Raw genomic sequence first — 27,948 nt, 5'->3', positions numbered from 1 at the left:
TACCTCAACTTCCTTTGCTATTTTTCCAGTTGATGGAAGTCTACTGGAAGAAAGTCTGCCATCTTGCACTGCACTGATATCCAGACTCATTTTGGGATTGTAAGTGTGAGGGAACAGAGATTCAGGAAGTCGTTTATATTCTTGTGCACTCTGCAACAAAGTTCATAAATATAAGAAATTATGAGAAATTTGGGAAGAACAGAGTAATTTAGATAGCATGATGCAAAACTAAATACAAAAAATTTCAATAAAAATAATACAACTGGAAACAAACATTAACACAGGAGGCACATGTAGTTCTTAGGACAGTAAGTATGAAATTCTTACTTTCCAAAAAGTTCTGAAGATTTTTCTTCATGACTGCTAAATCTAACTTTACTACTGTCCCATTGGCAAATACGTATGCAAACAAAAAGTTATTGTTCACGGAAACCTCAACCAAAAGCTCTGCTAAACTGAGTCCATGTATTGGATATGAAAAGCAAATATATGAAGAAATTGTCAATTTCAGCTCTACAGTCACTACGAGGTGAAGGTACACCAATGAAAATTATTTAAGATTTAGAAGGATGAAGCCTGCAAATTAAAAGCAGCATGCATAAAGCATCAGCTATTGTGTATGAACAATTAAAACCCATGCATGTGCTTTTTAAAAAATGGAAAGTCAGTCCAATACATCTGATCTTGTTTCCATTCTCCTTCACATTGCAGAGGAAAATAAAAATAAATTTCTTCCATACCTCTAAAAGCCAATGCTCTGAAACAATGTGTACGCCCCTTTCTTTAACAGATTTGTACTCCTTACTGCTGTCATTTTGTCTTCCCTGGTAGATGAAATGAGTTACTGTTTCATCAAAGCACCATCTAGAATAAACACCAATAAAATGTAATCTGAAGATATCAACTCCAGTTTAATATTATAATTACTGCATCCTTGAAACTGAGTCTTAACCCACCAAGACAAATAACCATGACTATGAAGCTTAACAAAAGCTACAAAAAAACTTATTTAGCTGCCCCCTCAAAATCACCATCATCCAACATACAATAATTTTTTGGGGAATCATGTCATGAATCTTTTAGTAATTCAATTGAATATTAATAAAATGTGCCTTAACATTTGATTTGTTTTTTTGTTTTTTTTTCCATTTTATAAATTGAAATATTTATGTAGAACAGCAATATACTTTTGTATTTTATTCTATACAGGTTCTTATATTGCCCTCCCCATTTCTTGTATTTGAGCACCTTTCAGTAGCACATCTGACCAACACCTGTCATGTGATTTCTTCTCTCTCATATTCTCTCTGCACAGGGAGAATTGTGTGCACAGTGTAGTGTTTAGTTTGGTTCTGTTTTTGTAGTTTTTTCTTTTAAATGTGCACACTATTATTGGATGTTAGAGACAGCAAGGCTGAAGAAGCACACCTTGCATGTGGTGCAGAAGGGTTTGAGATGGTCCTTAGTTCCTGTGGGAGATCATTCCGCAATCTTGAACTGGCCCCTGAGGAAGTTCTATCTCCCGCATGGCCAAGCTTTAGCCTTATCATAGAGAGTTCCATTGTGCCAGAAGAGCAAAGATATACCCTGGTTTTCATCGCTAAACTTTAGGTGATCTTTCAGATATCCTGGGCCCAGGCTATTGAGCATCTTGAAAATAAGGACTGAAACCTTGAACTTGATTCAATATTCTATGGAAGGCCAGTGTGGGGAGTGGAGGATAAGCCTGATGACCTTGCGGTATCCCGTGTTGCAAGGAGACATACTGCAGCATTCAGTATTAGCTGGAGTTTACTAAGGGTTGATGGCTTTGTGGCCAGATATACTGCATTGCTGTAGTCCAGACAGGAAGTGACAAGGCAGTATAATTGAGACCAGGTCACCATCCGCCAAGATGGGATGGAGTCTCCTAACGAGATGTTATAAGGCATTACTCGCAGATGCTGTTTTGTGAGAGATTAGCATCATCAAGAAATCCAGGAGAACTTCTAAACTGAAATGACCAATTGTGGGTGTTTGCCTTCAACCAAAGGAGACTGACTGCATCAAGACTGTGAACTCTTCAGAGTGTTTTTCTCTGCCCACTACCATAACCTCTGTGTTGCTCGGGCTCAGTTTCAACCAGCTGTTGTTCATCCATGAGCTGATCTCACTCAAGCATTAGACCATCCTGGTGATATCAGTATGGTCATATGTGGTGAAGGGTAGGTAGTGCTGTGTGTCATCTGCATATTGCTAGCGCTTGAGTCCATGTCATCTTACCAGTCCTCCTAGTAACTCCATTTAGATGTTGAAGAGAACCAGAGAGAGAATTGATCCTTGTGGGACTCCATAAGAAAGGCGTTTAGTGGCAGAGACACAGTTTCCCATCACAACTTACTGGATTCATCCCTCCAGGCAGGGCTTAAACCATTTTAGTGCATGTCCCTAGATCCCGGACAACCTCTCTCAGGTAGGACAGCAGTATCTCATAGTTAGGGCCCTACCAAATTCATGGCCATGAAGAACGCATCACAGACCGTGAAATCTTGTCTCCTCCCGTGAAATCTGGTCTTTTGTGTGCTTTTACCCTATACTATACAGATTTCACGGGGGGGAGACCAGCATTTCTCAACTTGGAGGGTCCTGACCCAAAAGGGAGTTGCAGGGGGGTCACAAGGTTATGGGGGGAGGGGTGGGTTTCGCGGTATTGACACCCTTACTTCTGTGCTGCCTTCAGAGCTGGGCGGCCGGAGAGAGGCAGCTGTTGGCTGGGCACCCAGCTCTGAAGGCAGCACCCCACCAGCAGCAGCGCAGAAGTAAGGGTGGCAATACCATCCCATGCCATCCATACTTCTGTGCTGCTGTTGACAGTGGCTCTGCCTTCAGGGCTGGGCTCCCGGCCAGCAGCTGCCGCTCTCCAGCAGCAGCAGTGCAGAAGTAAAGGTAGCAGTACCACAACCCTCCTACAGTAACCTAGCAACCCCCCTACAACTCTTTTTTTGGGTCAGGACCCCTACAATTACAACATTGTGAAATTTGAGATTTAAATAGCTGAAATCATGAAATTTACGATTTTTAAAATCCTATGACCATGAAATTGACTAAAATGGACTGTGAATTTGGTAGGGCTCTATTCATAGTTGACAGACTTGAATGCTGCTGAGAGGTCCAGGAGAATGAGAATAGCTGTCTGCCCACTTTTCAACAACAGCAGGAGATCATATATCAGTGCCCCAAAAACTGTTCTGTCCCACATCCTGGCATGAATCCAGATTGTATTGGTGTCTCCTTTAGAGCATCCCTACGCCAGAAGCTAGCAGTGAGTTTCAGCTGGCATGACCAGTTCAGTATAATGCAACTAACTATTGTTATACTCTCTATCTAAAAGGTGTCATAGAATCATAGAATATCAGGGTTGGAAGGGACCTCAGGAGGTTATCTAGTCCAACCTCCTGCTCAAAGCAGGACCAATCACCAACTAAATCGTCCCAGCCAGGGCTTTGTCAAGCCTGACCTTAAAAATATCTAAGGAAGGAGATTCCACCACCTCCCTAGGTAACACATTCCAGTGTTTCACCACCCTCCTAGTGAAAACGTTTTTCCTAATATCCAACCTAAACCTCCCCCACTGCAACTTGAGACCAGTACTCCTTGTTCTGTCATCGGGTACCACTGAGAACAGTCTAGATCCATCCTCTTTGGAATCCCCTTTCAGATAGTTGAAAGCAGCCATCAAATCCCCCCTCATTCTTCTCTTCCGCAGACTAAACAATCCCAGTTCCCTCAGCCTCTCCTCATAAGTCATGTGTTCCAGTCCCCTAATCCTTTTTGTTGCCCTTCGCTGGACTCTTTCCAATTTTTCCACATCCTTCTTGTAGTGTGGGGCCCAAAACTGGACACAGTACTCCAGATAAGGCCTCACCAATGTCGAATAGAGGGAAACGATCACGTCCCTTGATCTGCTGGCAATGCCCCTCATATACATCCCAAAATGCCATTGGCCTTCTTGGCAACAACGGCACACTGTTGACTCATATCCAGGTTCTCGTCCACTGTAACCCCTAGGTCCTTTTCTGCAGAACTGCTGCCGAGCCATTCGGTCCCTAGTCTGTAGCGGTGCATGGGATTCTTCTGTCCTAAGTGCAGGACTCTGCACTTGTCCTTGTTGAACCTCATCAGATTTCTTTTGGCCCAACCCTCTAATTTGTCTAGGGCCCTCTGTATCCTATCCCTACCCTCCAGCGTATCTACCTCTCCTCCCAGTTTAGTGTCATCTGCAAACTTGCCAAGGGTGCAATCCACACCATCCTCCAGATCATTTATGAAGATACTGAACAAATCCGGCCCCAGGACCGACCCTTGGGGCACTCCACTTGATACCGGCTGCCAACTAGACATGGAGCCATTGATCACTACCCGTTGAGCCCGACAATCTAGCCAACTTTCTATCCACCTTATAGTCCATTCATCCAGCCCATACTACTTTAACTTGCTGGCAAGAATACTGTGGGAGACCGTGTCAAAAGCTTTGCTAAAGTCAAGGAAAAACACATCCACCGCTTTCCCCTCATCCACAGAGCCATTTATCTCGTCATAGAAGGCAATTAGATTAGTCAGGCATGACTTGCCCTTGGTGAATCCATGCTGACTGTTCCTGATCACTTTCCTTTCCTCTAAGTGCTTCAGAATTGAATCCTTGAGGACCTGCTCCATGATTTTTCCAGGGACTGAGGTGAGGCTGACTGGCCTGTAGTTCCCAGGATCCTCCTTCTTCCCTTTTTTAAAGATGGGCACTACATTAGCCTTTTTCCAGTCGTCCGGGACTTCCCCAGATCGCCATGAGTTTTCAAAGATAATGGCCAATGGCTCTGCAATCACATCCGCCAACTCCTTTAGCACTCTCGGATGCAGCGCATCCGGCCCCATGGACTTGTGCTTGTCCAGCTTTTCTGAATAGTCCTGAACCACTTCTTTCTCCACAGAAGGCTGGTCACCTCCTCCCCATGCTGTGCTGCCCAGTGCAGTAGTCTGGGAGCTGACCTTGTTCATGAAGACAGAGGCAAAAAAAGCATTGAGTACATTAGCTTTTTCCACATCCTCTGTCACTAGGTTGCCTCCCTCACGCAGTAAGGGGCCCACGCTTTCCTTGACTTTCTTCTTGTTGCTAACATACCTGAAGAAACCCTTCTTGTTACTGTTAACATCTCTTGCTAGCTGCAACTCCAGGTGTGATTTAGCCTTCCTGATTTCACTCCTGCATCCCTGAGCAATATTTTTATACTCTTTCCTGGTCAGGGGGAGGGATAGCTCAGTGGTTTGAGCATTGGCCTGCTAAACCCAGGGTTGTGAGTTCAATCCTTGAGGGGGCCCATTTAGGGATCTGGAGCAAAAATTGGGGATTGGTCCTGCTTTGAGCAGGGGGTTGGACTAGATGACCTCCTGAGGCCCCTTCCAACCCTGATATTCTATTCTATTCTATGATTTGTCCAATCTTCCACTTCTTGTAAGCTTCTTTTTTGTGTTCAAGATCAGCAAGGATTTCACTTTTAAGCCAAGCTGGTCGCCTGCCATATTTACTATTCTTTCTACACATCGGGATGGTTTGTCCCTGTAACCTCAATAAGGATTCTTTATAATGTCATATAATGTGTCACTAGAAAACTAATAACTCATGGATCACTAATATTCTGGCATGTTGTATATACTATCAACACCCAAAGGATTATGCAGATGTGCTGGAATTATGATTAAAACGTGTTTAAATTAGGCATGTCAGGGGATGTTGATAAATAGGTTGGTTTTTTTTCCAGACAAAAGAATGCGGTTCCCACATAATTTGAGCAAGGTGTGACTAAAGATAAGACAAAGAAAAGCATATTTGCATGCCAGGCAATCAAAACTATCAGGAGACCAAGTAAGAGGAAAATGATCACTAAGGCCTTGTGTACACTACTACCAAGTTTTGTTGCTAAAAACTGCCTTTTGGCAACAAAATAGCAGGAGCGTACACACTACAATGGGACTTTTGCCACAAAAAATGCCCAGTTTTGGCAACAAAAAACTTCCACCTCTATGAGAGACTTGTCTTTTCCCCTCCCTTTATTGTCGACAAAGAGCCAGTGTAGACACTGCTGACTGTTTTGTCGACAGAACTGGCTTCCGCCAGTATCCCACAATGCCTGCCCTGATTGCTCTGCTCAGTGTTTTGATCTCTGATGCCCTACAGGCATGCGTCCCTCCCCTTTCAAAGCTCTGGGAAGTATCTGTGTGCTGCTCTGTTTGGGGAACAAACAAACTAAGAGCAAATCATTGGCATGCTCCTGTTCTGCCCTGCACTAGGAACACAGCAGCAGGCAGACTGCTACTACAGCGGGAGGGGGACAGACTGCTGTGCTGCCTTGCCATTCCTCAACATGGAGAGCTCACAGGGCTACTCATGATGCTGCTCTCGGCAGCTGAGGGGGCTGTGGGAGAACTTGGAGAGAATCCCAAGATGCTCAGCGATCAGCTCTTCCTTCCCACAACACTGCACTATGGGAAACATACCCACGGTGCATTGCTCACCCTGTCGATGATGGTGTCCCCAATGTGGACATGATCTGTCGACAGAGGGAGCAAGCGTGAACACGCTTTGGTGATTTTTGTTTTGTCAATGTTTGGGTGTCAACATACGTTTTGTCAACAACGTGTAGTGGAAGTGTAGACCAGCCCTAAATCTCAATGAGAATGGAAACTGCACCCCCAAGAAGCGTTTCTTCCTCTTGAAGCAGGGTCAATGAGCTTTGAGAAGAAATACTTTTAAAAGGTTTACTGGACTATAAAGAGAGGGGCAGAGAGCCCTTAAGTTATCCTTCACCTATGGAGACAAGAATGGGGATCCTTGACTAAGACCTAGTCTGCCATTGCTGGAAAAGGAAGACTGGTGAGGACACTATCTTGAATGAAGACTGCAGCTGGTTAAGTTAGATCTTAGCCATTAGAAAGTGTGTTTTTACTTCTGTCTGTAACCCTATCTTTATGCCTTTTGCTTTAAGTCACTTAAAACCTCTCTCTTTTTGATTAAACAAATTTGTTTTACTTTTTAGCTAAACCAACCCTGTGCTTTGACTGAACTGAAGTGATGGATAACTACAGTCAAGATAACACGCTGCTGTTTGTGTCTCTTTAAAGGATTAGCAAACTTAATATCCTCTATGAATATACAATGACAGGGGTCAAGGGCTGGAGCTGACTAATTGTTCCCTGGTAGGCAAGGTTTGGGCTGGGAGAACCCTGAGCAGTTTGCTGGCAAGGCAGACAAGCTGGTGTGTCAGGGAACTGTCACAGTTTAGCTGCAGCAAAGCTCCCACTTGCTGAGGCTAAGAAGGAGAGCACAGTGTCTCACAGCTCTGGGTATCTCCAGCAGCTTGTGACAGTCAGGCCGAGGACATTAGTTCTTTGGCTAGCTTCTCTATGAGCTTTCCTCAGGATTGGAAAGTCCGTACTTCCTGAGCTCTTATGGTCACAGTTTAGGATCCAGCTCTGTCCTGATATAAATGGAATTGACACAATGGAAGTTATGTGTATTGGAGAACTGGGCCTTTTATATTTGGATTCCTTCCAAAATACATTTTTGCCCATTTTGTTAACACTAAAATTCAATGCACAATTATTTTCAACCAAATCAAGACAATTCAAAATTTCAAAAAGGAGCCATTCTAAAGATTTTTAATCTCAAAGTATTTAATTAAAACATTCTCGGAAACACTTTCTAGCAGGCACTGAAACTTAAATCTATAATTGAAAACATGAGGATCTCTCTGTTTTCGGTGTTACCAAAGGCTCAAACTGGAATTGTGGTCATCCAGTTACAAAAAACACAGGCCTTTACCACTTGAACTAATGAAAATTTCTTTTAGCTATCACCTATAGAAGTGTACATGTCTGATACTGCTCCCACTAAAGTCAATGGCAAAAAAAACTTCCACTGAAATCAGGGGGAGCAATATCGGGATCCAAACTAAGGACAAAAAGTTAATAACTTTACTTAATTACAACCTCTTTTCTTGATATCTAGATGGTGCAGGAATTTGAGGAGATTTAACAAGAGCTTGAGGAGAAAAATTAACAAGAAGTTTTTGAGCTACAGTGACCCCAAAATACATTAGACCCAAGTCAAAATCTAAAATCAAGGTACATTTTAAAATAATCTGTAACTCAAAAGCTGTTTGACAAATTGCCTTCATACTTATGCTGAAAAATTCTCTTTACCTTTCATTGTATATCTGAGAATTTTCAGGCCAAACTGATTTTCAAAGCCATGTTATTAGGGAGAAGGGGACAGGCAAATATAGGGCGTTACAATGGAAACTGGCTGCAACCTTAATATAGAGAAGGTTAATGCTCTGCTATAATTAAAAGCCATATGCACACACCAACATTCAGATTCATTCGAGCGAAAAGTTGTATCAAAGCAGAGTGTAGTAACTGCTGGCATCAGTTAATACCTGTAATCTGCTCCAAGAGAAGCGGCAACAGCATTCAGTTCACTTTGCTTTTTACTGAGTTTCTTACTAACACATATGACTAGATCAGCAAGAGGTTTTGAATCTTCCACCTGTTCATGGTCATGGGGAAAAATATGAAAAAAATCACGTTCTGAGCATCTTTAAACCAACACATTTGTAATGATAAAGAAGGGAAACTACTTAGCAGAGTTCTGCTTATCTCTGCTTCCTGAATCTCCCCATTATTAAGGGAGTGCTGTTATGGCTCCACATGCCAGGAACCAGGACTCAAAAGACTTATCTCACAAAGTCTCATAAGAATATCTCACACCTCTTTCTTAGCAGTCTGAAATCTTCTTGAACTTTTAAACAGGGAAAATACTAAAACTGCCTACACAAAAACATCTTAGTATAAAGGTGAATGGGGGCCCAAAATGTTCATAGCATGAAGGGAGTGAGAAAGAGGAGAGTACAGCATGACAAATTACTGTTAATCTTCCCTTGCAAATGTCATTCCATTTCTCCATTCTCATACTGATTACAGAGTACAAGTGTGGCAATTAGTACAAAGCACTGCCTTTGCCTGTGTCTTCAGTCCACTGCACTGCACCCGCTGTACATTTCTCCCACATTTCTGTTTTCTATTCTCTCTAACTTCGCTCTCTGCATGATAGATCAGATTTAGTACAAAAAGGAATCATGAAAAGACTGTGCTCCTTGCTTCCAGGAAAGAGATGTAAACACACTACTAGGAACATGAGCAAAACTCATCTTATTGTGGAGGTGAGAGTGAGAAATATTTTGCCTCCTGCTTCCGAGTAAGTGAAGCAATAACAGCACTCTAAGAGGATGGGGGAAAAGGGAGATGCATGACAAAAATAAATTCCAATAACTTCACAGAAAATAATGGGTGTCCTCCAATATTACAGTTAATCAAAGTAAAAGTATTTACCCCTTGCCCACTGTTTTCATGACACCAGACACTGGGAATTCCTTAACAGTGATGAGCTACAAGTTCTAGAACTATGGAATATCAACAGTTACATGTTTATATACACATATTGCCTAACAATTGTTAAACCAGGTCAGTAGAACAAACATCTTTAAATGAGTTTCTCTGCCTTTTAGGAGTCAAAATTACTGGTCTTGCCTCTTTCAACTGAAACAAAAGGACAGGTAATGTTCTGCCTGAACATATCAAAATACAGTATCAAAGCTAACATGATTCATAACTCTCATGTAAAGCTAAGCATCTCCTAACTCAACTACATGATTACACCGCATGTTCTTAATTAACTAAATTTTAAAAAGAGCATAATCCTACCACTTCTGCTTGTGCAGCCCGCAGCTGAGGGCTGGCAGTAAGAGCTGCTGTATGACGAGTGCTGTTTGCCAGAGCTAATTTCAAGTTCCTGCCAATGACTTCAGAAAGAGGAGTACTCGGCTTCCTGTTTCTCTGATTGGGAGCCCCTGGAGTTTCCAAAGCTGCCAGGGCATCCTACCAAAAAGAGTAAAGAAACAATAATTGAATCAATATAGATGAACTATCCTTTCTCCAGGATCAAAAGTTCTCTCATTGAATAGCAGGCTCCCCTAATGCAATCTACATTAAGGCTTCATACTATTCAAACACCAACCCGCTTCTTATTTGTATTACAGTAGAATCTACAGACCCCAAACAAGATTGGGGTCCCGCTGTGTTAGGCATTATACAGACATAGCAAAAGACAGCCCTTACCTTACAGTTCTTGCAATCTACATAGACAAGACAGACGAAGGACAGGAGAAAGTAACATCTCAATTTTACAGATGGAGAATTGAGGAAATAGAGATTATTGAATCATAGAAATGTAGGACTGGAAGGGACCTCAACAGGTCATCTAGTCCAGTCCCTGGCATGGAGGCAGGACTAAGAATTATCTCGACCATCCCTGACAGGTTTTTGTCTCCAGTGGTTCTCAAACTTTTGTACTGGTGATCCCTTTCACACAGCAAACCTATGAGTGCGACCCCCCCCTTTATAAATTAAAAGCACTTATTTATATTTAAACACTATTATAAATGCTGGAGGTAAAGCGGGGTTTGGAGGTGGAGGCTGACAGCTCGCGACCCCCCCATGTAATAAGCTTGCTACCCCCAGAGGAGTCACGACCCCTAGTGTGAGAACCCCTCATCTAACCTGTTCTTAAAAACCTTCAAAGATAGAGATTACACAACCTCCTTAGATAATTTGTTCCATTGCTTAACTACCCTTACAGTTAAGAAGTTTTTCCCAATGTCTCACCTAAATCTCTGTTGCTGCAATTTAAGCTCATCACTTCTTGTCATGCCCTCAACGGTTAAGGAGAACAAATCATCACCCTTCTCTTTATAATATCCATTTTAAGTACTTGAAGACTTATGTCCCTCCTCAGTCTTCTGATCTCCAGACTAAACAAACCCAGTTTTTTTCCAATCTTTCCTCAGAGGTCATGTTTTCTAGCTCTTTAATCATTTTTGTTGCTCTCCTTGGACTTTCTCCAATTTGTCCACATTTTCCCTGAAATGTGGTGCCCAGAACTGGACACAATGCTCCAGCTGAGGCCTTATCAGTGCTGAATAGAGTGAGAGAATTACTCCTTGTGTCTTGCTTACAAGACTCCTGCTAATACATCCCAGAATTATGCTTGTTTTTTTGGCAACAGTGGTAAATTGTTGACTCTTATTTATTTTGTGATCCACTATAACTCCCAAATCCTTTCCTGCACTACTCCTTCCTAGACAGTCATTTCCCATTTAGTATTTGTGTAACTAATTGTTCCTCCCTAAATGCAGTACTTCGCATTTGTCCTTATTGAATTTCATCCTATTTATTTCAGACCATTTCTCCAGTTTGTCAAGATCATTTTGAATTTTAATCCTGTCCTCCACACTGCTTGCAACCCCTCTCAGCCTGGTATCATCCACAAACTTTATAAGCGTACTTTCTATGCCATTATCCAAATAATTTACGAAGATATTGAATAGAACTGGACCCAGGACAGATCCCTGCAGGACCCACTCGATATGCCTCTCCAGTTTGACTACTCTCTGAGTAGTTTTCCAGCCAGTTGTACACCCATCTTATAGTAAATTCGTCTAGGCTGTAGTTCACTAGTTTATTAAAAGGTCATGTGAGACGGTAACAAAAACCTTATGAAAGTGGGCTGCGTCCCCCTTATCAACAAGGCTTGTTACCCTGTCAAAGAAGCATATTAGGTTGGTCTGACATGATTTGTTCTTGACAAATTCATGTTGACTGTTACTTATCGCCTTATTTTCTTTTAGATGCTTACAAATATGATTGATTGATTATTTGCTCCATTATCTTTCTGGGTACCTACATTAATCTGACTGGTCTATAATTCCCTGGGTTGTCCTTATTTCGCTTTTTATAAGTACGCCTCTACCCCAATATAACGCGACCCGATATAACACGAATTCGGATATAACATGGTTAAGCAGCGCTCCGGGGGGGGCAGGGCTGCACGCGCCAGTGGATCAAAGCAAGTTCGATATAACGTGGTTTCATGTATAACGTGGTAAGATTTTTTGGCTCCCGAGGACAGCGTTATATCAGGGTAGAGGTGCACTATGTTTGACCATTTACAGTCCTGGGGTATCTCTCCCATCCTCCATGAGTTCTCAAAGATAATCACTAATGGCTCAAAGACCTCTTCAGCCAGCTCCTTAAGGATGTATTTCATCAGGCCCTGCCGCCTTGAAAACATCTAACTTGTTTAAAGTAATTCTTAATCATTCTTTTCCTATTTTAGCCTTAGATCCTACCCCATTTACACTAGTGTTCACCATGTGAGTCGTCTAATCGCTGCTAACTTTTCCAGTGAAAAGTGAAACAAAAAGGCATTTAACACTTTGACCATTGCTGCATTTTCTGCTGTTATCTTTCCCCCCCTCATTGAGTAATGAGCCTACTCCGTCCTTGGTCTTCCTCTTGCTTCTCATTTATTTGTAAAATGTTTACTTGTTACCTTTTATGTCCCTAGCTAGTTTAATCTTGTTTTTTGCTTGGCCTTTCTAATTTTGTCCCTACATGTGTGTGGGTTTTTTTAATATTCATCCTTCATAATTTAACTTACTTTCCACTTTTTGTATCACTGTTTTCTGAGTTTCAGATCACTGAAGATCTCCTACTTAAGTATGGTCTTTTACCATACTTTCTGTTTTTCCTACACATTGGGATAGGTTAGTAAAGGCACAAAAGCAATGTTTCTTTAAAAAACTGCCAACTCTCCTGAACTCTTTTTTTCCCCTTAGATTTGCTTCCCATGGAATCTTACCTACCAATTCTTTGAGTCTGCTAAAATCTGCCTTCTTGAAGTCCATTGTCTTTATTCTGCTGTTTTCCCTCGTACTTTTCCTTAGAATTTCCTTAGAATCACGAACTCTATGAACACTTTCACCCAAACTGCCCTCCACCTTCAAATTCTCAACTAATTCCTCCCTATTAGTCAGAATCAAATCTAAAATTACCTCTCCCCTACTCGCTTTCTTCTAGCTGCCACAAGAAGAGCCAGGAACCAAATTCAGATCTCCTAAGTCCCAGTCCCATGCTCTAACCACAGGACTAGCCTCTCTCTATACTCTCTTCTTTAATATCTATTCAAATATGACCTAGAGCACAGATCCAGTTTTTTTCTATTTGCCTCTTTAGAAATGCCTAAAAATAGTCTGAAAAGGGATTTATACCATACCCATCTTCAAATTTACTGCCCTCTACTTGAAATTAGAAGCTGTGGTCCTGTCCACTTTGTTTTTCCTTAGCCGTTATGGATAAATGGAAAATAATAAGTTTAGGACAGCAGAGAAACCGTGTGTGTGAAACTGGCTTAACTGAGAAAGGAAGTGATTTATATTCAAACTGTTTGGGGTTTGTTGTTTTTAACAGTGTTTAACTTAATTGGGGAAAAGAGCTCTCTGTTTATATTCAGCACCTCCACTGAGTACGCTTCCAGTAAACACTTGAGTCAGTCAAGAAATCCAGCACTCATATATCTAAGGTTAAACAAAAGGCAAATGACCTTTTTTATGCAACAGAAAGAGGCAGAAAAGGGCAAAAATCCAGTCTATTTTTTTCCATTTGCAGGCCATCTTTAAGACAAATGTCTCCCCTTCACCTACTTCTTTCTCTATCTTCATGCAACTACATCTTTGTATGAGAGGGATAATGGCTACTGTTCTTTCAGATGTATAAGGATTATCACAGTAAAGTAGTAGTTCTGTAGAAGCCAAGAGCAACAGAAAATCAAGGGCATGCTTGGGGAAAGGAGAATCAAAGAATAACGTTACAAGGAAATTAATATTGAAGGATGAGCAAGAAAGCTTAAATATATAAGTTTTAAAAAGTGTACATAGTCCACTGGAAACTATTTCACTATGGGCCAAATACAGACTGTTTATTTTATGACAGTTGGCAAAAACTGTAACTCTTCTACTAAAATTTCACTCTGTTTTTAAAAGAGTAACACAGACTAGGTAACATAGGTCATTGCTTTAGGACCCTCTGGTATATACTGCAATAGGCACACTGGGCTTTGTTATGGGTGCTATAGTATCTATTTCTCAAAATGTTCATGCTTTAATTATTTTTATATGCTTTAAGTATCAGTTCTAATAACCCCATCCCCTAGAACAAGTGAATTTTCAGAACTGCCTGCCAAACTAAAAATCCTAGAAGTATTTTTATTTGTGTGTTATTAATTCGCACTCTTTACAAAGGGTTAGCATAGGGGGTTTTGTGCCTTCTTCATTCACACACATATGACCCTGGGGGCACTACTGGCTTAGAAACTTGCAAAGGAGTTTACCTTTACATCGAATGAAGGCTTGAAGAGCTTATCTTTGGAAAGAAATTTGGATGGTGTGTCAAGATGCAAAGATGGTTCTTTCTGGAGCAGTCTTCCTTCTGCAGGAAGGGTTGGCTTTTGCCCAATATGGTGCGAGATCACACTATGGAAAGCTTTACTCTGGAACCGGTTCACATCAAGAGGCGTCACAGCTATTTTCTTCCCAGCTTCAAGGAGATTGCTAGGATGGTCTGGTGTATCTGAAGACATTATAGTTGTCTCTGTCTTGTTGGACTGACTCATTAAACTCTCTTCTTTATCTTAAATGAAATAAAGAAAATTATAATTAAGCACCACAATTTTTTCCCTTAATATAAATATGCATATACTTGCATTATGCTAAGGACTTTATTTATCCAATATTTTGTTGTTCTACATATGTTCTAAAATGAAGGGAGGATTTTTGTTTTTAAGTTCCTATGTTCTACACTAGTGCTTCTGCTATACCACATTATTACTGTGCTAGGCCTTAAATGCCTAAAAGAAGAGTAACCCTTGTCTCTCTCATACTGTCTTGTGCTTCAGTGAATTTTAAAGTATTAAACCAAGAATAGGAACATTTAATTATGACACAGTTGAAAAGCTACAGATACTCACCTGTTTTCTCTTTAATGACCAGCAGCTTCACTATAGACTGAAATGTTAATGGCATAAATACTGCTAATCAGCACTGGGTAAAGCTGAGGAATCTGAGAAATCAGAGATGGAAAAGATCTGTTAGGCAAGGGGTCGACAACCTTCGGCACACAGCCCATCAGGGTAATCCACTGGCATGCCATGAGACATTTTGTTTACGTTGACCATCCGCAGGCACCGCCCCCTGTAGCTCCCAGTGCCTGCGGTTCACTGTTCCTGGCCAATGGGAGCTGTGGGAAGTGGTGTGGGCCGCAGGGATGTGCTGGTCATCGCTTCCTGCGTCTCCCATTGGCCGGGAACGGCGAACTGCGGCCACTGTGAGCTGCGGGGGGCCGTGCCTGTGGACGGTCAACGTAAACAAAATGTCTCATGGCCCGTGTGCCAAAGGTTGCCGACCCCTGTGTTAGGCAATCTAGTCCATCATGTTGCCAACTTTTCTCTGCTGTATTATTCTCCAACTTTTTGCCAACCCAGCTTTTAAATGACTTCAGTAATAGGGCTTCTAACACATCCTCTGGAAGACTCACATTTTATATTTAATTGTACGCTTTTTGAAGCAGGACTTCATAGTGCTGGGTGGCGTTGGTGGCCTGTGATATATATATAGCAAGTAGAACTACCTGGTGGTCCCTTGTGGTCTTAAACTGTACAACTGTACAGAGTCTAGTACTACAGCTCCTCAAACCAGTTTACACCCTCTGGTTGCTACTCTAATACAAATATTAAATAAAAAAACCCTCAAAATTAGGATTTCCCCCCCTCATTTTCAGGCTGCATGGTTTTCCTTTGCTCAGTTTCATTCCATTACTACTAATTACACTCCCTTAGGCCACCCTGTAAAATTCTGCTCCCTCTTTTGGCCAAATCTTGGTCTCATTCAAGTCAACAGACACTGGCCCTTGGAGTTTACACACTTCAAATACCCATACATAAATATGACTTGTAGTCTGAATTATCTTTTTTGTCAAACATATATAATTGGTTTTACATAAAATCATTCCTTCCAGTCCCTTAATCATTTTGTTGCTTTTCTCCAAATTCCTACGCAACCTGTCAAGATCCTTCTGGCACTGAGGTGCCCAGAGCTGAATGCAGTATTGCAGGTATGTTTTTAAATCACTACAATTTTATGGAGCCCACAAATGCATTGGTAAGAACTAGTGAGTTAGTTGGTATTCAGTATTAATGAGTCCAGTTTGCGTCTCAATTCTAAAAGGGGCACTGTCAAGTAATTTAAGGTTTGTTTTGTTGAGAAAAACGTTTTACAGAACCTTCCTTCTCTTGTAAAACAGTTTTTAATTAGATTTAAACACTATTCCACAGTGTTTCACAATTTAACACAACAGTATCATGTAAAGGAGTGTAAACCAGAAAGTGCAAATAACTAGACATTGGGCTAGATCCTCAGTTGATATAAATCAGCATACCTCCATTGACTTCAGTACAGCTACACAGTGATTTACCCCAGCTAAAGATCTGGACCACGGACTATAAACAAGTGGAAACGACTAGCCTTTATAGTCTAAGCTTAGGGATAGGCAAAAAATAAAAATCTTAACTATCAAAAAGTAAATTATAAGATGAAAAGTCTTTCGGTTTTAATAGTTTAAGGTCCTAAGTATTAGAAATCAGCTTATACTCAAAAATTTCCCTTAACAACAGTGCAATGCAGTGGAACATGGCATGATTAAGGTATATTAAAACACAAAAGACAACAAACCTCCAGCATTAACATTTTCAACTGGGAACTTGCTTTCATCTGCTTTCTTTCCTGTCCTTGCAGACTGCAAGAGCCAAGCCATAGTGACTGCAGGTAAATTCCATTTCTTTGCTGCTTCATACTTAGAACCATCTGGCTCTTTGACCACTAGGTGGGTGCTGGCAAACATTCCTTTCTTTGGGTTGGCTCTTCGCACAAAGAATTCCTGGACTCTGAAATAAGCGTATATAAGTAACCATTCAAAAACGTAGTCATTGTTTAGACTGTTCCTATTAGCACTACAGAGCCAACAAAGGTATGGAAGAGTGAGCTGGGTTCTAGTTCTGCTTGGGTATCATAAACAGAACTGTTAACTAACTTCCAAAAGCTGGGCCACATTCTTCCCTCACTTACACCTGTACAACTCCACTAAAGACAATGTGGTGCACACTTTTAACTGGAATGGGGGAGAGTTGGCTACAGATTTTTTTTTTAAACTGATGACAATGCACAAGCCAAAAACTTCAGCTAAATTTCTATATCTCAGGCTGAGTTTTTATGGCTGGCAACCAGGGAGAAAAAAAGGTTTTACTTGTACAATGAGCAAACTCCATGAAAATCATTGACCAAGTAAGTATGGACAACCACAAATGACCCAGTCTTCCTCCCACACCTTTTAGGAGCCATTTTTTAGAACAGATATTCACTAGTGTCATATACAAATATCTGAACACTTAAAGACACTGTCTCTAGAAGGTGTAATGACAAAGGAGGGGGGAAATACAGAACCAAATTATAGATCACAATATTTCAACATTTGGATTTTATTCATTTGGTAAAACTAAAGAAGTCTAGAACAAAATTTAACTCTAAACTCAGTTTTTTGCTCATTTTTTCTCTAATGTGACTAAACACTTGAAAAATTTTTAGATGCCAGAAAATGAACATAAGTGGCAACAGACTCCATACCTCGCTCCAAGAAGACCTGCCAAGAACACCAGGGAGTCTCTCTCGGCACCAGTAAACTGGCTGAAAGACAGTACACAGTCTTCCAGAGGAGTGCTTCCTTCCATTACTGATACTGGGGTGAAAAGTGGGTTGGACTGAGGGTTTAAAAGGAGCTGCTGTTCTACACACATAATCTTAAAAAATGATGAAATAAATGAAAATGAGAACCAAGCCAAGAGAAAAGAATATGACAAACATTATTTCAGCCATTGTACTACAGGATTTATGGAATCAACAGCAAGACATCCTTTGTCTTTGTGCCTCAAGGTCAAATTAGAACATGTATTACTCTATATGTGATCAGATAAATTATTTCAAAAGATCCAGAAAGTTTCAGTCAAATTCACATTAAGATTTAAGCCTTCTAAATTTCTATTTTTCCAACAATGAATACGGCTTTAAAACATTTTAAAACCCAGTATAAGAGTTAGCATGGGTTTTATTTCACAGTTAATTATCTAATAATGAAAAACACCAAATGGCAATTAATCCGGGTGCTAAGCATTATCTAGGTCAACATATTTAAATGTTTGACCACCTGAGCTCTAATGTCAGCCCGCAATTGCATCACCCAGATACAGCTACATATATTATTAGAGAGATATGGGGAAGCGTGGGGCAAGAGAAAAAAAAGATAGCTTACTAAACAGATGTTAAAACAGAAATGTCATTCACAACTTAACTGCACCTAGCTCTCTCTTCATAACCCTATTATGCAGGCAACTAGAGCAGAGTCTTGTGTACAAAGTCTTTGTGCCACTAAGTCAGAATCTGATTTAATAAAGCAGGAAGAAATAAATGAGACAGGTAAAAGACATACCTATAAAGAAGAAGTGCATTAAAGCACTCTCTTAATTTGGTGTACACTAATTAAACAAAGCTAAAACCTCTGTTCTAATGAAAATATAACCATCAATAAGTTTTTGGTTTCTATATTTCTAACACTAATATTTGTTTGGTCATAGCTCTACAGTATACCCTTACCATCCATGTGTTTGTAACAACATCTCCTACAGTTGACTCCACCTTGCATCCCAGTAAAGGAACCACAGCATAGTCTGCAATTGCTCTGTTTTGAGGGGGTAGAACTTTCCCAGCATTCTCCTTTATAATTTCTACAATGCAGGACTCATCCTCTTCACCAAAACCCAAAAGAAGGAACCTCTTTCTGCTGAATAAGCCTTCTTCAACCACTGTAGAAGTCTCAGTCAGTGAACTATGACAGATAGAGGACTGCTTCTCTTCTTGAATGGTAACATGAGTAGCATCACTGAAGTTACCAGTTTCTAGCTTTTCAACTTCAACTAAAAAAGAAAAAATAACCACTTGATGAAAATTTCACACACGGGGATGTAAGGGAGAAAATGAGTTTCAACCATCCTATTAGTTATTAATTGAAAATAATGCAGTACTGGAACCCAAAATTTTAGATTCCATTTACAAACTGCTCAATATGAGGCATGCTTACATCTAATTTATGTTGTTTTCTTAAGCACAATAGGGAAATTAATATACAAACCGTGTCAAGATTTTAAAAACGTACATGCTACGGGGTATGAATCGCAATTTCTTTACATATGATTAAAATCAGGTAACTACATTTTTCTATGTCCATCTTTGTAGATGGCACCACAAATTTTTCATAAGAGCTATACATAAATTTTGTCTTTTTATGAAGTGCTTGGACCAGAACTTACTTAATGTGGAATCATTATTCACATATTGAGAGAGGAGGTCATCTTCATCTGCTTTCTGGTGCTGTACAAGCTTTACAGCTTCTTTTTTTGTGAGACTATTACTTTTGGGAACAGTTCGTTTAATTCCAGGTTGCTCCAAAACTGGATTTTCTATTGGCTGGTAATTCAGAGGGATATACTGCTCCACTGGAAGTAAGTAACCCTTACCAAAGCACTCCAGCAACCATTTAGCTGTCACTGCATGAGGCCTACAAAATAAAATTATTTTTTATGTTACACACACACACACACACACACACACAGGTAAGATAGGTTAAAATGGGTTTGAGAGTCATATTTTTTTTCCTCTCAGACACTGCTCACTCTACAAGTACACTTGTGTTTCTGTAAGAAGTTTGGGACACTCATCTGACTTCAGTTACAACAAAAAAGTTTGAGTTTTATCCACACTGCAGCCTTTAGCATTTTTTGAATATTTCAAAGTTTGAGAATATGGATTTTTACACATATTTTCTACAAGAAATACAACCAAGAAAATGTAATTTATCACAAATATTTAGGGTTTCTAGAATTTTCATATAATCCTCACCAGCTAATATTTTTTTTCTGTTGAATGTGAGGAGACTCAAGGAGCTTGGCTTGTTTAGCCTAACTAAAAGAAGGTTGAGTAGAGATGTGATTGCTCTCTATAAATATATCAGAGGGATAAATACTGGAGAGGGAGAGGAATTATTTAAGCTCAATACCAATGTGGACATAAGAACAAATGGATATAAACTGGCCACCAGGAAGTTTAGACTTGAAATTAGATGAAGGTTTCTAACCATCAGGGGAGTGAAGTTTGGGAATAGCCTTCCAAGGGAAGCAGTGGGGGCAAAAGATCTATCTGGCTTTAAGATTAAACTCGATAAGTTTATGGAGATGGTATGATGGGATAACATGATTTTGGTAATTAATTGATCTTTAAATATTCATGGTAAATAGGTCTAATGGCCTGTGATGAGATGTTAGATAGGGTGGGATCTGAGTTACCCAGGAAAGAATTTTCTGTAGTATCTGGCTGGTGAATCTTGCCCATATGCTCAGGGTTTAGCTGATCGCCATATTTGGGGTCGGGAAGGAATTTTCCTCCAGGGCAGATTGGAAGAGGCCCTGGAGGTTTTTTGCCTTCCTCTGTAGCATGGGGCACGGGTCACTTGCTGGAGGATTCTCTGCTCCTTGAAGTCTTTAAACTACGATTTGAGGACTTCAATAGCTCAGACATAGGTGAGGTTTTTCAGGAGTGGGTGGGTGAGATTCTGTGGCCTGCGTTGTGCAGGAGGTCAGACTAGGTGATCATAATGGTCCCTTCTGACCTAAATATCTATGAATCTATAATGGTCCCTTCTGACCTTAGTATCTATGAATCTATGAGATACGCTACCTAAAAAACACTATTCCAAGTGGTAAAATGTTGTTGATTAGTTACCACAACTTAATGGTCTTTACCATTTTTATCTCTATGGTATACACAGCTATTTAGTTTAAAAAAAAGAAGTTTAATCAATACATATTTTCTTTGTTTACAAGAGGAAACATGATTATGGAAGTGTCTTTTAAGCAACATAGTTATCAGAACCTGTGAGTAGTCTTGTTCAAAAACTGCTTCAGTTCATCATTATATTCTCCCACAATAACATGGGTGACATCTTCATTGAGCTGATTAAATCGAACACCACCACCAGAGTTAATAAGCCTTCTCATTTTATCTAACTTCCTGCCACTGAAGCCACAGAGATAAATCTGCAAGGAGAAAGAAAAGAACAAGGTAAGATATTTTTGGTTGAAGTAGCTGTATTTTGATACCGTTCATTACCCAATCAAAGAAACATACAAATACAGAAGCTTTAGCTTATGAAAAATTGCAAAAAAGAAATTATTCCATCCTCAGTGCTCATCCTTGTGACTTCGTCTTGCACAACTCAACTTCCCACTAACACAAGGAAATGCCAATAAAATATTTCCCATTAAATAAAGTTGCCAATACTGCTTCACATCTTAACCAACTCCAATTTGAAGACACTTTTTCCAGTACCCCAAATACATTATAAACAGTCTAGTTTGGTTTATCTTGAAATAGATTATATCTTTGTGCTGGGAGTAGAACTAACATTTTACTGTAGCAATAACTACAGAAGACCCAAACTAGCTGCATCCAAAGGATAACTGGTCATTTCAGAATTGTACATAGTTAAACTTACTCGACACCCATCTAGTAAATCATCAGGGGCTTGAAAAGAACTGATATCCAAATTCTCCAGATCATCAGGAGGAGGATCCAGCCTGCTGTTCAAAGCAGAGCTACATGCAGTTTCATTAATGCCATTCAAACTGATATTGGAAATGTGGCTGACATCTGAAAGGGTACGACCTTTAAATAAAGTTAAAATAAAAAAGAGGAAAATAAGTTAGTCTCTCCCACTGCTTAACCAAACAGAATGTATGACTGTCAAATATGATTTTACCATGCTAATAAGGAAGACAAAACCTGAGAACCACAATAATGCATAGTCTAGCCTCTGTTAAAATGTAGGGTTTCATTACACCAGAAGTCAGTATGCGCTCACTAGTAGCAACGGTGTTTACACAGAACTCATGTTCCTCTTTCTCCTGAAGAACTGTCAGCCTTAAGATGTGGGAGAACAGTTTATGAAAAATTATTCTGCCCAATCAGCTTTGTGGCCATCTACTAAATTAGATGTATTTACATTTGATATGAACATAGTCTGCTCTTGGATATTGCCCTCCAACGCTCCTAAGCGGACCAAAATATATATATTTATATTTTTGGTCCGCTTAGGAGCATTGGAGGGCAATATCCAAGAGCAAACTATGTTCATATCAAATGTAAATACACACACACACACACACACACATATATATATATAAAAAATTGGACCCTGACCCTGCAAACTTAAAAAATTGGACCCTGACCCTACACACACACTTAACTTCAAGCATGTGAATAAACCCATGTACTAAAATTTAAGCTTGTGTTTGCAGGATCAGGGCCTCATTACCAAAATTTTAGTGCAGTTAGAGTTGGTAGCAGCCCATTCAACTCAAACATTTCCTTTCTCTTAACTGAAATTTCATCAACTCACTCAGTATACTGAGATGTCTTACTTACTGTCAGGTTTGCTAGCTTGGCTAGTAGGAGTTGATGTACTGGGTGTGGTATTTTGCTTTTGTACAGACTCTGTCTTATACATTGCCTCATCCTGGCAGAAGCCATTCTCGATACTGTCAAAAAACCACTGGATGGACACACACTGCACATTCCATTTTTTGGCACATTCATATTTCTGACCTTTATATAAAGACAAATCACAATCAATAAAAGGCTAATACTCCAATAAGTGACAATTCTGAAAGGATGACCACACATTGCAAAATCAAGAAAGTTAAAACAAAAACTGTATTTGGAAGTGGTAATTACCAATACATTCTCAAATACCAAGGGGCTTTTTCTCTATTCCAAGTGGCAGTTTACATCAAATTCACTAAAGCTGTATCAATGTAATTTGGTTCCTTTGACAGCACTATTGCCTATGATATAAAAGATTATTTGTTGATTTTATATTACACCTTTCATAATCAAGCTATCCTAATTTGCTTTAAAAGCAATGTTAGGTATGCTAGTGCAAGCACACTAGCCAAATAAGTCTAACACATCCTCGGACATTTTTATCTGTTAGGTTTTCTGTTTTGAAAACTGCCACGAGATCTTAAACATCCATCTGAACCGCAACAAGAAATTGGCAGAAGAAACTGCTAGATGTCAGATACAGATGAACAGCAATACTACTACTAATAATCATACTAAGCACTATTTATGATTAATATACTTACCACTTACAGGATGCTATAAAATATCAGTTTTATAGTTCATCTGTACTTCACTGCAGTGCTAACATTAGACATTAGTCCAAAGTTCTGCTATGGAATTTGAAATCATGACTTTACGGACTAAAAACTATGTGTTTTTAAAATATATTATATATAAAAGCAAATGCATACTTTTCTTCACATACTTAAAATGGAAACAACTGTCAGCTAGCAAAAAAGTCATCTTGTGACCATGTTATTAGGGAGATATATTTCGCAGTTGTGACACCAAAGTTGCAAAAACATCCAAGGTTAAAACTTTTGCAACCTTTTAACCAATATAATTGTATTGTGTACAGAAAATTAAAATATATGGTAGGCTGAGCTATCAACAATATTAAATCTCATCTACAATGAGCTGTTTAAAACGGTCCTAAATTAAAAAATAAAAAATAAAAAAAATCAAATGGGGCAGTCAGCATTAGCACATTCGGTCATGTTGCAATCAGATTTTAAGTCTTACTTGGCTCACAAATTCCAGACTGACATGTTTTGGAAGTATCTATACAGGTGTTTATACTGCTTTCATCATTCTGGTCTCTGAGCACTCAAGCATTCAGACCCAGTGATGAAAATGCCTCACATTGTTCTGCCGAGCTGACAGTTCCACTAAAGGAGCTATGCCAAGCTCTTTGGCCAGAGACAGAATTGCCATAACAAGATCTTGGGGCTTCAAGAGGGGAAAAGAGAAATCACAAAATAATTGCCCAGGAAAAGTAGGGAGGAAATTTAAAAATTCTGTCCAGTGTGTCTCAAACAAAACTACAAAGAACAATGTAGTGCTTTAATTTTATTTTCGTAAGAGGAAATTCAGAAATTTTAGTGGGAAAATTTTATCTTCGTTTATTTGTAATCCAATTAATATCATCATTGAAATTCCTAAGTCTCCTAATTTCATCAAAATTTAGTTTATATTCTATTTTTTCTTTTCTGAAGGCCTCTCCCCTTCCTCCTCTGATAGCGTTTGGGTCTCTGCTTGTGTGTCCCTTTTTGTTCTCATTTCCACCTTCCCTTAAGAATACTCTGTATCACTCTTCTTGCATATATTTATCCTAACAGCACCGGCAATAATAACAGCATAATGAAACAGATACAGACTTAGGCCCTGATTCTCCAAACACTTGTGCACATGCTTAGCTTTATGCTAAGTTGTCCCTTCAAACTTAAATTGACTGAAGAATATCTACCTTTTGGCTCTTGAACAATGAGGTGGGTGCACTCATTCATCTTGAGCTGCCCTGTGTATTGACCACCATGCTCAGTAGTGAGACGCTGCACCTCCTTCCTGTCCACACTGCTTAAGCCAGTTACACAGATTGTACAGCCACGAAACAAAGGACAAATGAAGCCTTCCATGCTTATATCTGTGTATCTAATGATACTGCAGGAGAAAAAAAGAAAGAAAATAAGACAGATCTTTTTCCAACACAACTCCAAAGGAATAAGTATAGTCTAGAACCAGTACAAGATTTAATATTTCCTAATAGAAAAAGTGGTTCTTTTACCCTTGTTGGGACTTCTCCCACAATGCTTTTATCCAAGTAGGAAGCAATATGGGTTTCTTCAGAGCAGCAGCCACTAAATATTTCTTGCTGCCAACTTCTCCAGCTATAAGATGAGTTACTGATGCATTGAGATCTCTGTACACACGGCCACCCATCATCTGTACATACTTATGAACTTCTTCCTAAAGAGCAAAAAAACAAACAAACAAAACAAAAACCCGCAAATAAAGTAGTCAAACAACAAAAAGTAGATTTTAATATTGCTTATTTTTTAAAAAAAGAGATTACTCCATGTCCTATGATTTCTCCTGGAACTTAACTTTATAGCACCTTTAAAACAGAAAAATATCTTTTGCCTACATAGAAATGAACAATTTTGAAGGAATCCCTTTAAAAATTGTAAAATAGTGAAAACCAGGGGATTGCGCCCTCCAGAACACATTTACAATCCAGATTAAATAAGGAAAAATGCCTGTGTTCTGTTTACTACGCAGGAATCCACATCACATACTATTACTAGACAGAAACAGTCACTTAAGAAAAAATGTTGTCATTTTTATTGAGTAAATTTATAAATAGCTTATAAAGGGTTAACAAATGAGTAATAGATGCCATAAGCATGATATAGAATGAACACCATGTGTTATACATGGCTATAACCTAGGGCTGTCAATCAATTAAAAAATTAATCGTGATTAATTGTGCAATTAAAAAATAAATCGCAATTAATTGTGTGATTAATCACGCTGTTAATACCATTTATTTAAATATTTTGGATGTTTTCTACATTTTCAAATACATTGATTTCAATTACAACACAGAATACAAAGTGTACGGTGCTCACCTTGTATTTATTTTTTTATTACAAATATCTGCATTGAAAAAAAACAAAAGAAATAATATTTTTCAATTCATTTAATACAAATACCGTAGTGCAATCTCTTTATCATTAAAACAGGTTTCAGAGTAGTAGCCGTGTTAGTCTGTATCAGCAAAAACAATGAGGAGTCCTTATGGCACCTTACAGACTAATAAATTTACTTGGGCATAAGCTTTCGTGGGCTAAAACCCATTTCATCAGACACATGGAGTGAAAAATACAGTAAGCAATATATATATTACAGCACATGAAAAGATGGGAGTTGCCTTACCAAGTCGGGGGTCAGTGCAAACGAGGACAATGCTATCAAGGTGGAAGTGGCCTATTCTCATCAGTTGACAAGAAGGGGTGAATATCAACAGAGGGAAAATTACTTTTTGTAGTGCTAATGAGGCCAATTTAATCAAGATGGACATCACCCATTCCCAACAGGTGACAAGAAGGTGTGTTAAACATTCCTATGCCCCTTCATGCTTCGGCCACCATTCCAGAGGACATGCTTCCATGCTGATGATGCTCGTTAAAAAAAATGTGTTAATTAAATTTGTGACTGAACTCCTTGGGGGAGAATTGTATGTAACCTGTTCCGTTTTACCCACATTCTGCCATATATTTCATGTTACAGCAGTCGCGGAGGATGACTCAGCACATGTTTGTTTTAAGAACACTTTCACTGAAGATTTGACAAAACATAAAGAAGGCACCAATGTGAGATTTCTAAAAATAGCTACAGCACTTGACCCAAGGTTTAAGAATCTGAAGTGCCATCCAAAATCTGAGAGGGACGAGGAGTGGCACATGGTTTCAGAAGTCTTAAAAGAGCAACACTCAGATGCTGAAACTACAGAACTCAAACCACCAAAAAAGAAAATCAACTTTCTGCTGGGGGCATCTGATTCAGATGATGAAAATGAACATGTGTTGGTCCACTCTGCTTTGGACCGTTATCGAGCATGGACACATCCTCTGGAATGGTGGATGAAGCATGAAGGGACATATGAATCTTTAGTGCATCTGGCATGTAAATATCTTGTGATGCCGGCTACAACAGTGCCATGTGAACGCCTGTTCTCACTTTCAGGTAACACTGTAAACAAGAAGTGGGCAGCTTTATCTCCTGCAAATTTTAACCACACTTGTTTGTCTGAGAGATTGGCTGAAGTAGGACTGAGTGAACTTGTAGGCTCTAAATTTTACATTGTTTTGTTTTTGAGTGCAGTTATGTAACAAAAAAAAATATATACATATGTAAGTTACACTTTCACGATAAAGAGACTGTTGAAAAATACTATTTCTTTTATCATATTTACAGTGCAAATATTTGTAATAAAAATAATAATATAAAGTGAGCACTGTACACATTGTATTCTGTGTTGCAGTAGAAATAAATATATTTGAAAATGTAGAAAAACTTCCAAAACCATTTAATAAATTTCAATTGGTATTCTATTGTTTAACAGTGCAATTAATTGTGATTAACTTTTTTGAGTTAATTGCATGAGTTAACTGCAATTAATTGACAGCCCTACTATAAGCACATCAGTAGAAGCTGTTATAGGTGACTATAAGACACTTACTAACCTGGACTCTAATTGATTAACTAGACAAACATCTATTCATAATTTATTAAGCCTTTATAAATGAAACCTTAATATACAGTGTGATCAAAATGTTCAATATTTAACAGAAATTGAGAGTAGCCTAAGTATTAAATCTTTAATTACTTTATAGTTTGAAATAAACAGTAACACATTATATGGTCTGTGACATCTTAGCCGTAGACAACTAGCTGGACAATCCATCTAGATCTCAAGTCAGTTCATGAATGCTGTTAATTATAAATTATTCCTATGCCCCCCCAAACAACCAATGAAGTATTTTTTTCTACATACTACTTGTATAACACAGATCTGAGGTTTCTGCTGATCTCTTTGATAACATCATTCTTTAAACAAAGTAATCAACTGAGAAAAAGATAAATGCATCCAAACACCCAAAGTAAAACTGCGATATTTTCTTCATCTAAAAGATTAGAATGGGAACTTTAACTCATTCAAAGGGCCAAAAATTATTCAGATGGAAAAAATAAGCGTCACATCATCATCATTTAAAAATAACTCTTTCTATATATATTTGAATTGTATTCCTGACTTAAAAGTTTTCAGTAAGTGCAAAATGCATTTACAAAGAAGTAACCAATAAATCTTTTTACTGCTGTATCTGGAAGTAAACTTCACAAAAAT

The 27,948-nt window shown here is 39.1% G+C and overlaps 2 protein-coding genes across 6 annotated transcripts in view; one reads left to right on the top strand and one right to left on the bottom strand.

Annotated features, from left to right (window-relative positions):
• Positions 1-26,372, top strand: part of CDV3 (CDV3 homolog) — a 70,759-nt gene extending 44,387 nt beyond the window's left edge. The window contains exon 5 of the mRNA XM_074945545.1: positions 26,331-26,372. Within this exon, the coding sequence (XP_074801646.1) occupies positions 26,331-26,346 (16 nt within the window). The 3' untranslated portion in view covers positions 26,347-26,372. The remainder of the gene's footprint in view (positions 1-26,330) is intronic.
• TOPBP1 (DNA topoisomerase II binding protein 1) overlaps positions 1-27,948 on the bottom strand; it is a 47,572-nt gene that overhangs the window by 16,070 nt on the left and 3,554 nt on the right. For all 5 annotated transcript variants that reach the window (XM_074945533.1, XM_074945531.1, XM_074945532.1 and 2 more), the window contains 14 exons: positions 24,826-25,007; positions 24,508-24,701; positions 22,563-22,742; positions 21,634-21,803; positions 21,012-21,175; positions 19,394-19,641; positions 18,681-19,000; positions 17,658-17,830; positions 16,710-16,921; positions 14,315-14,613; positions 9,793-9,966; positions 8,469-8,578; positions 741-864; positions 4-150 (listed from right to left, as the gene is read on the bottom strand). In XM_074945533.1, coding sequence (XP_074801634.1) covers positions 4-150; positions 741-864; positions 8,469-8,578; positions 9,793-9,966; positions 14,315-14,613; positions 16,710-16,921; positions 17,658-17,830; positions 18,681-19,000; positions 19,394-19,641; positions 21,012-21,175; positions 21,634-21,803; positions 22,563-22,742; positions 24,508-24,701; positions 24,826-25,007 — 2,697 coding nt within the window. The remainder of the gene's footprint in view (positions 1-3; positions 151-740; positions 865-8,468; positions 8,579-9,792; positions 9,967-14,314; positions 14,614-16,709; positions 16,922-17,657; positions 17,831-18,680; positions 19,001-19,393; positions 19,642-21,011; positions 21,176-21,633; positions 21,804-22,562; positions 22,743-24,507; positions 24,702-24,825; positions 25,008-27,948) is intronic.

Source organism: Natator depressus, chromosome 2, assembly GCF_965152275.1.
Source record: "Natator depressus isolate rNatDep1 chromosome 2, rNatDep2.hap1, whole genome shotgun sequence".
In the NCBI taxonomy this organism is placed as follows: domain Eukaryota; kingdom Metazoa; phylum Chordata; order Testudines; family Cheloniidae; genus Natator; species Natator depressus.
Note: the sequence above shows the minus strand (reverse complement) of the source record. Positions and strands in the feature narration are given on the sequence as shown.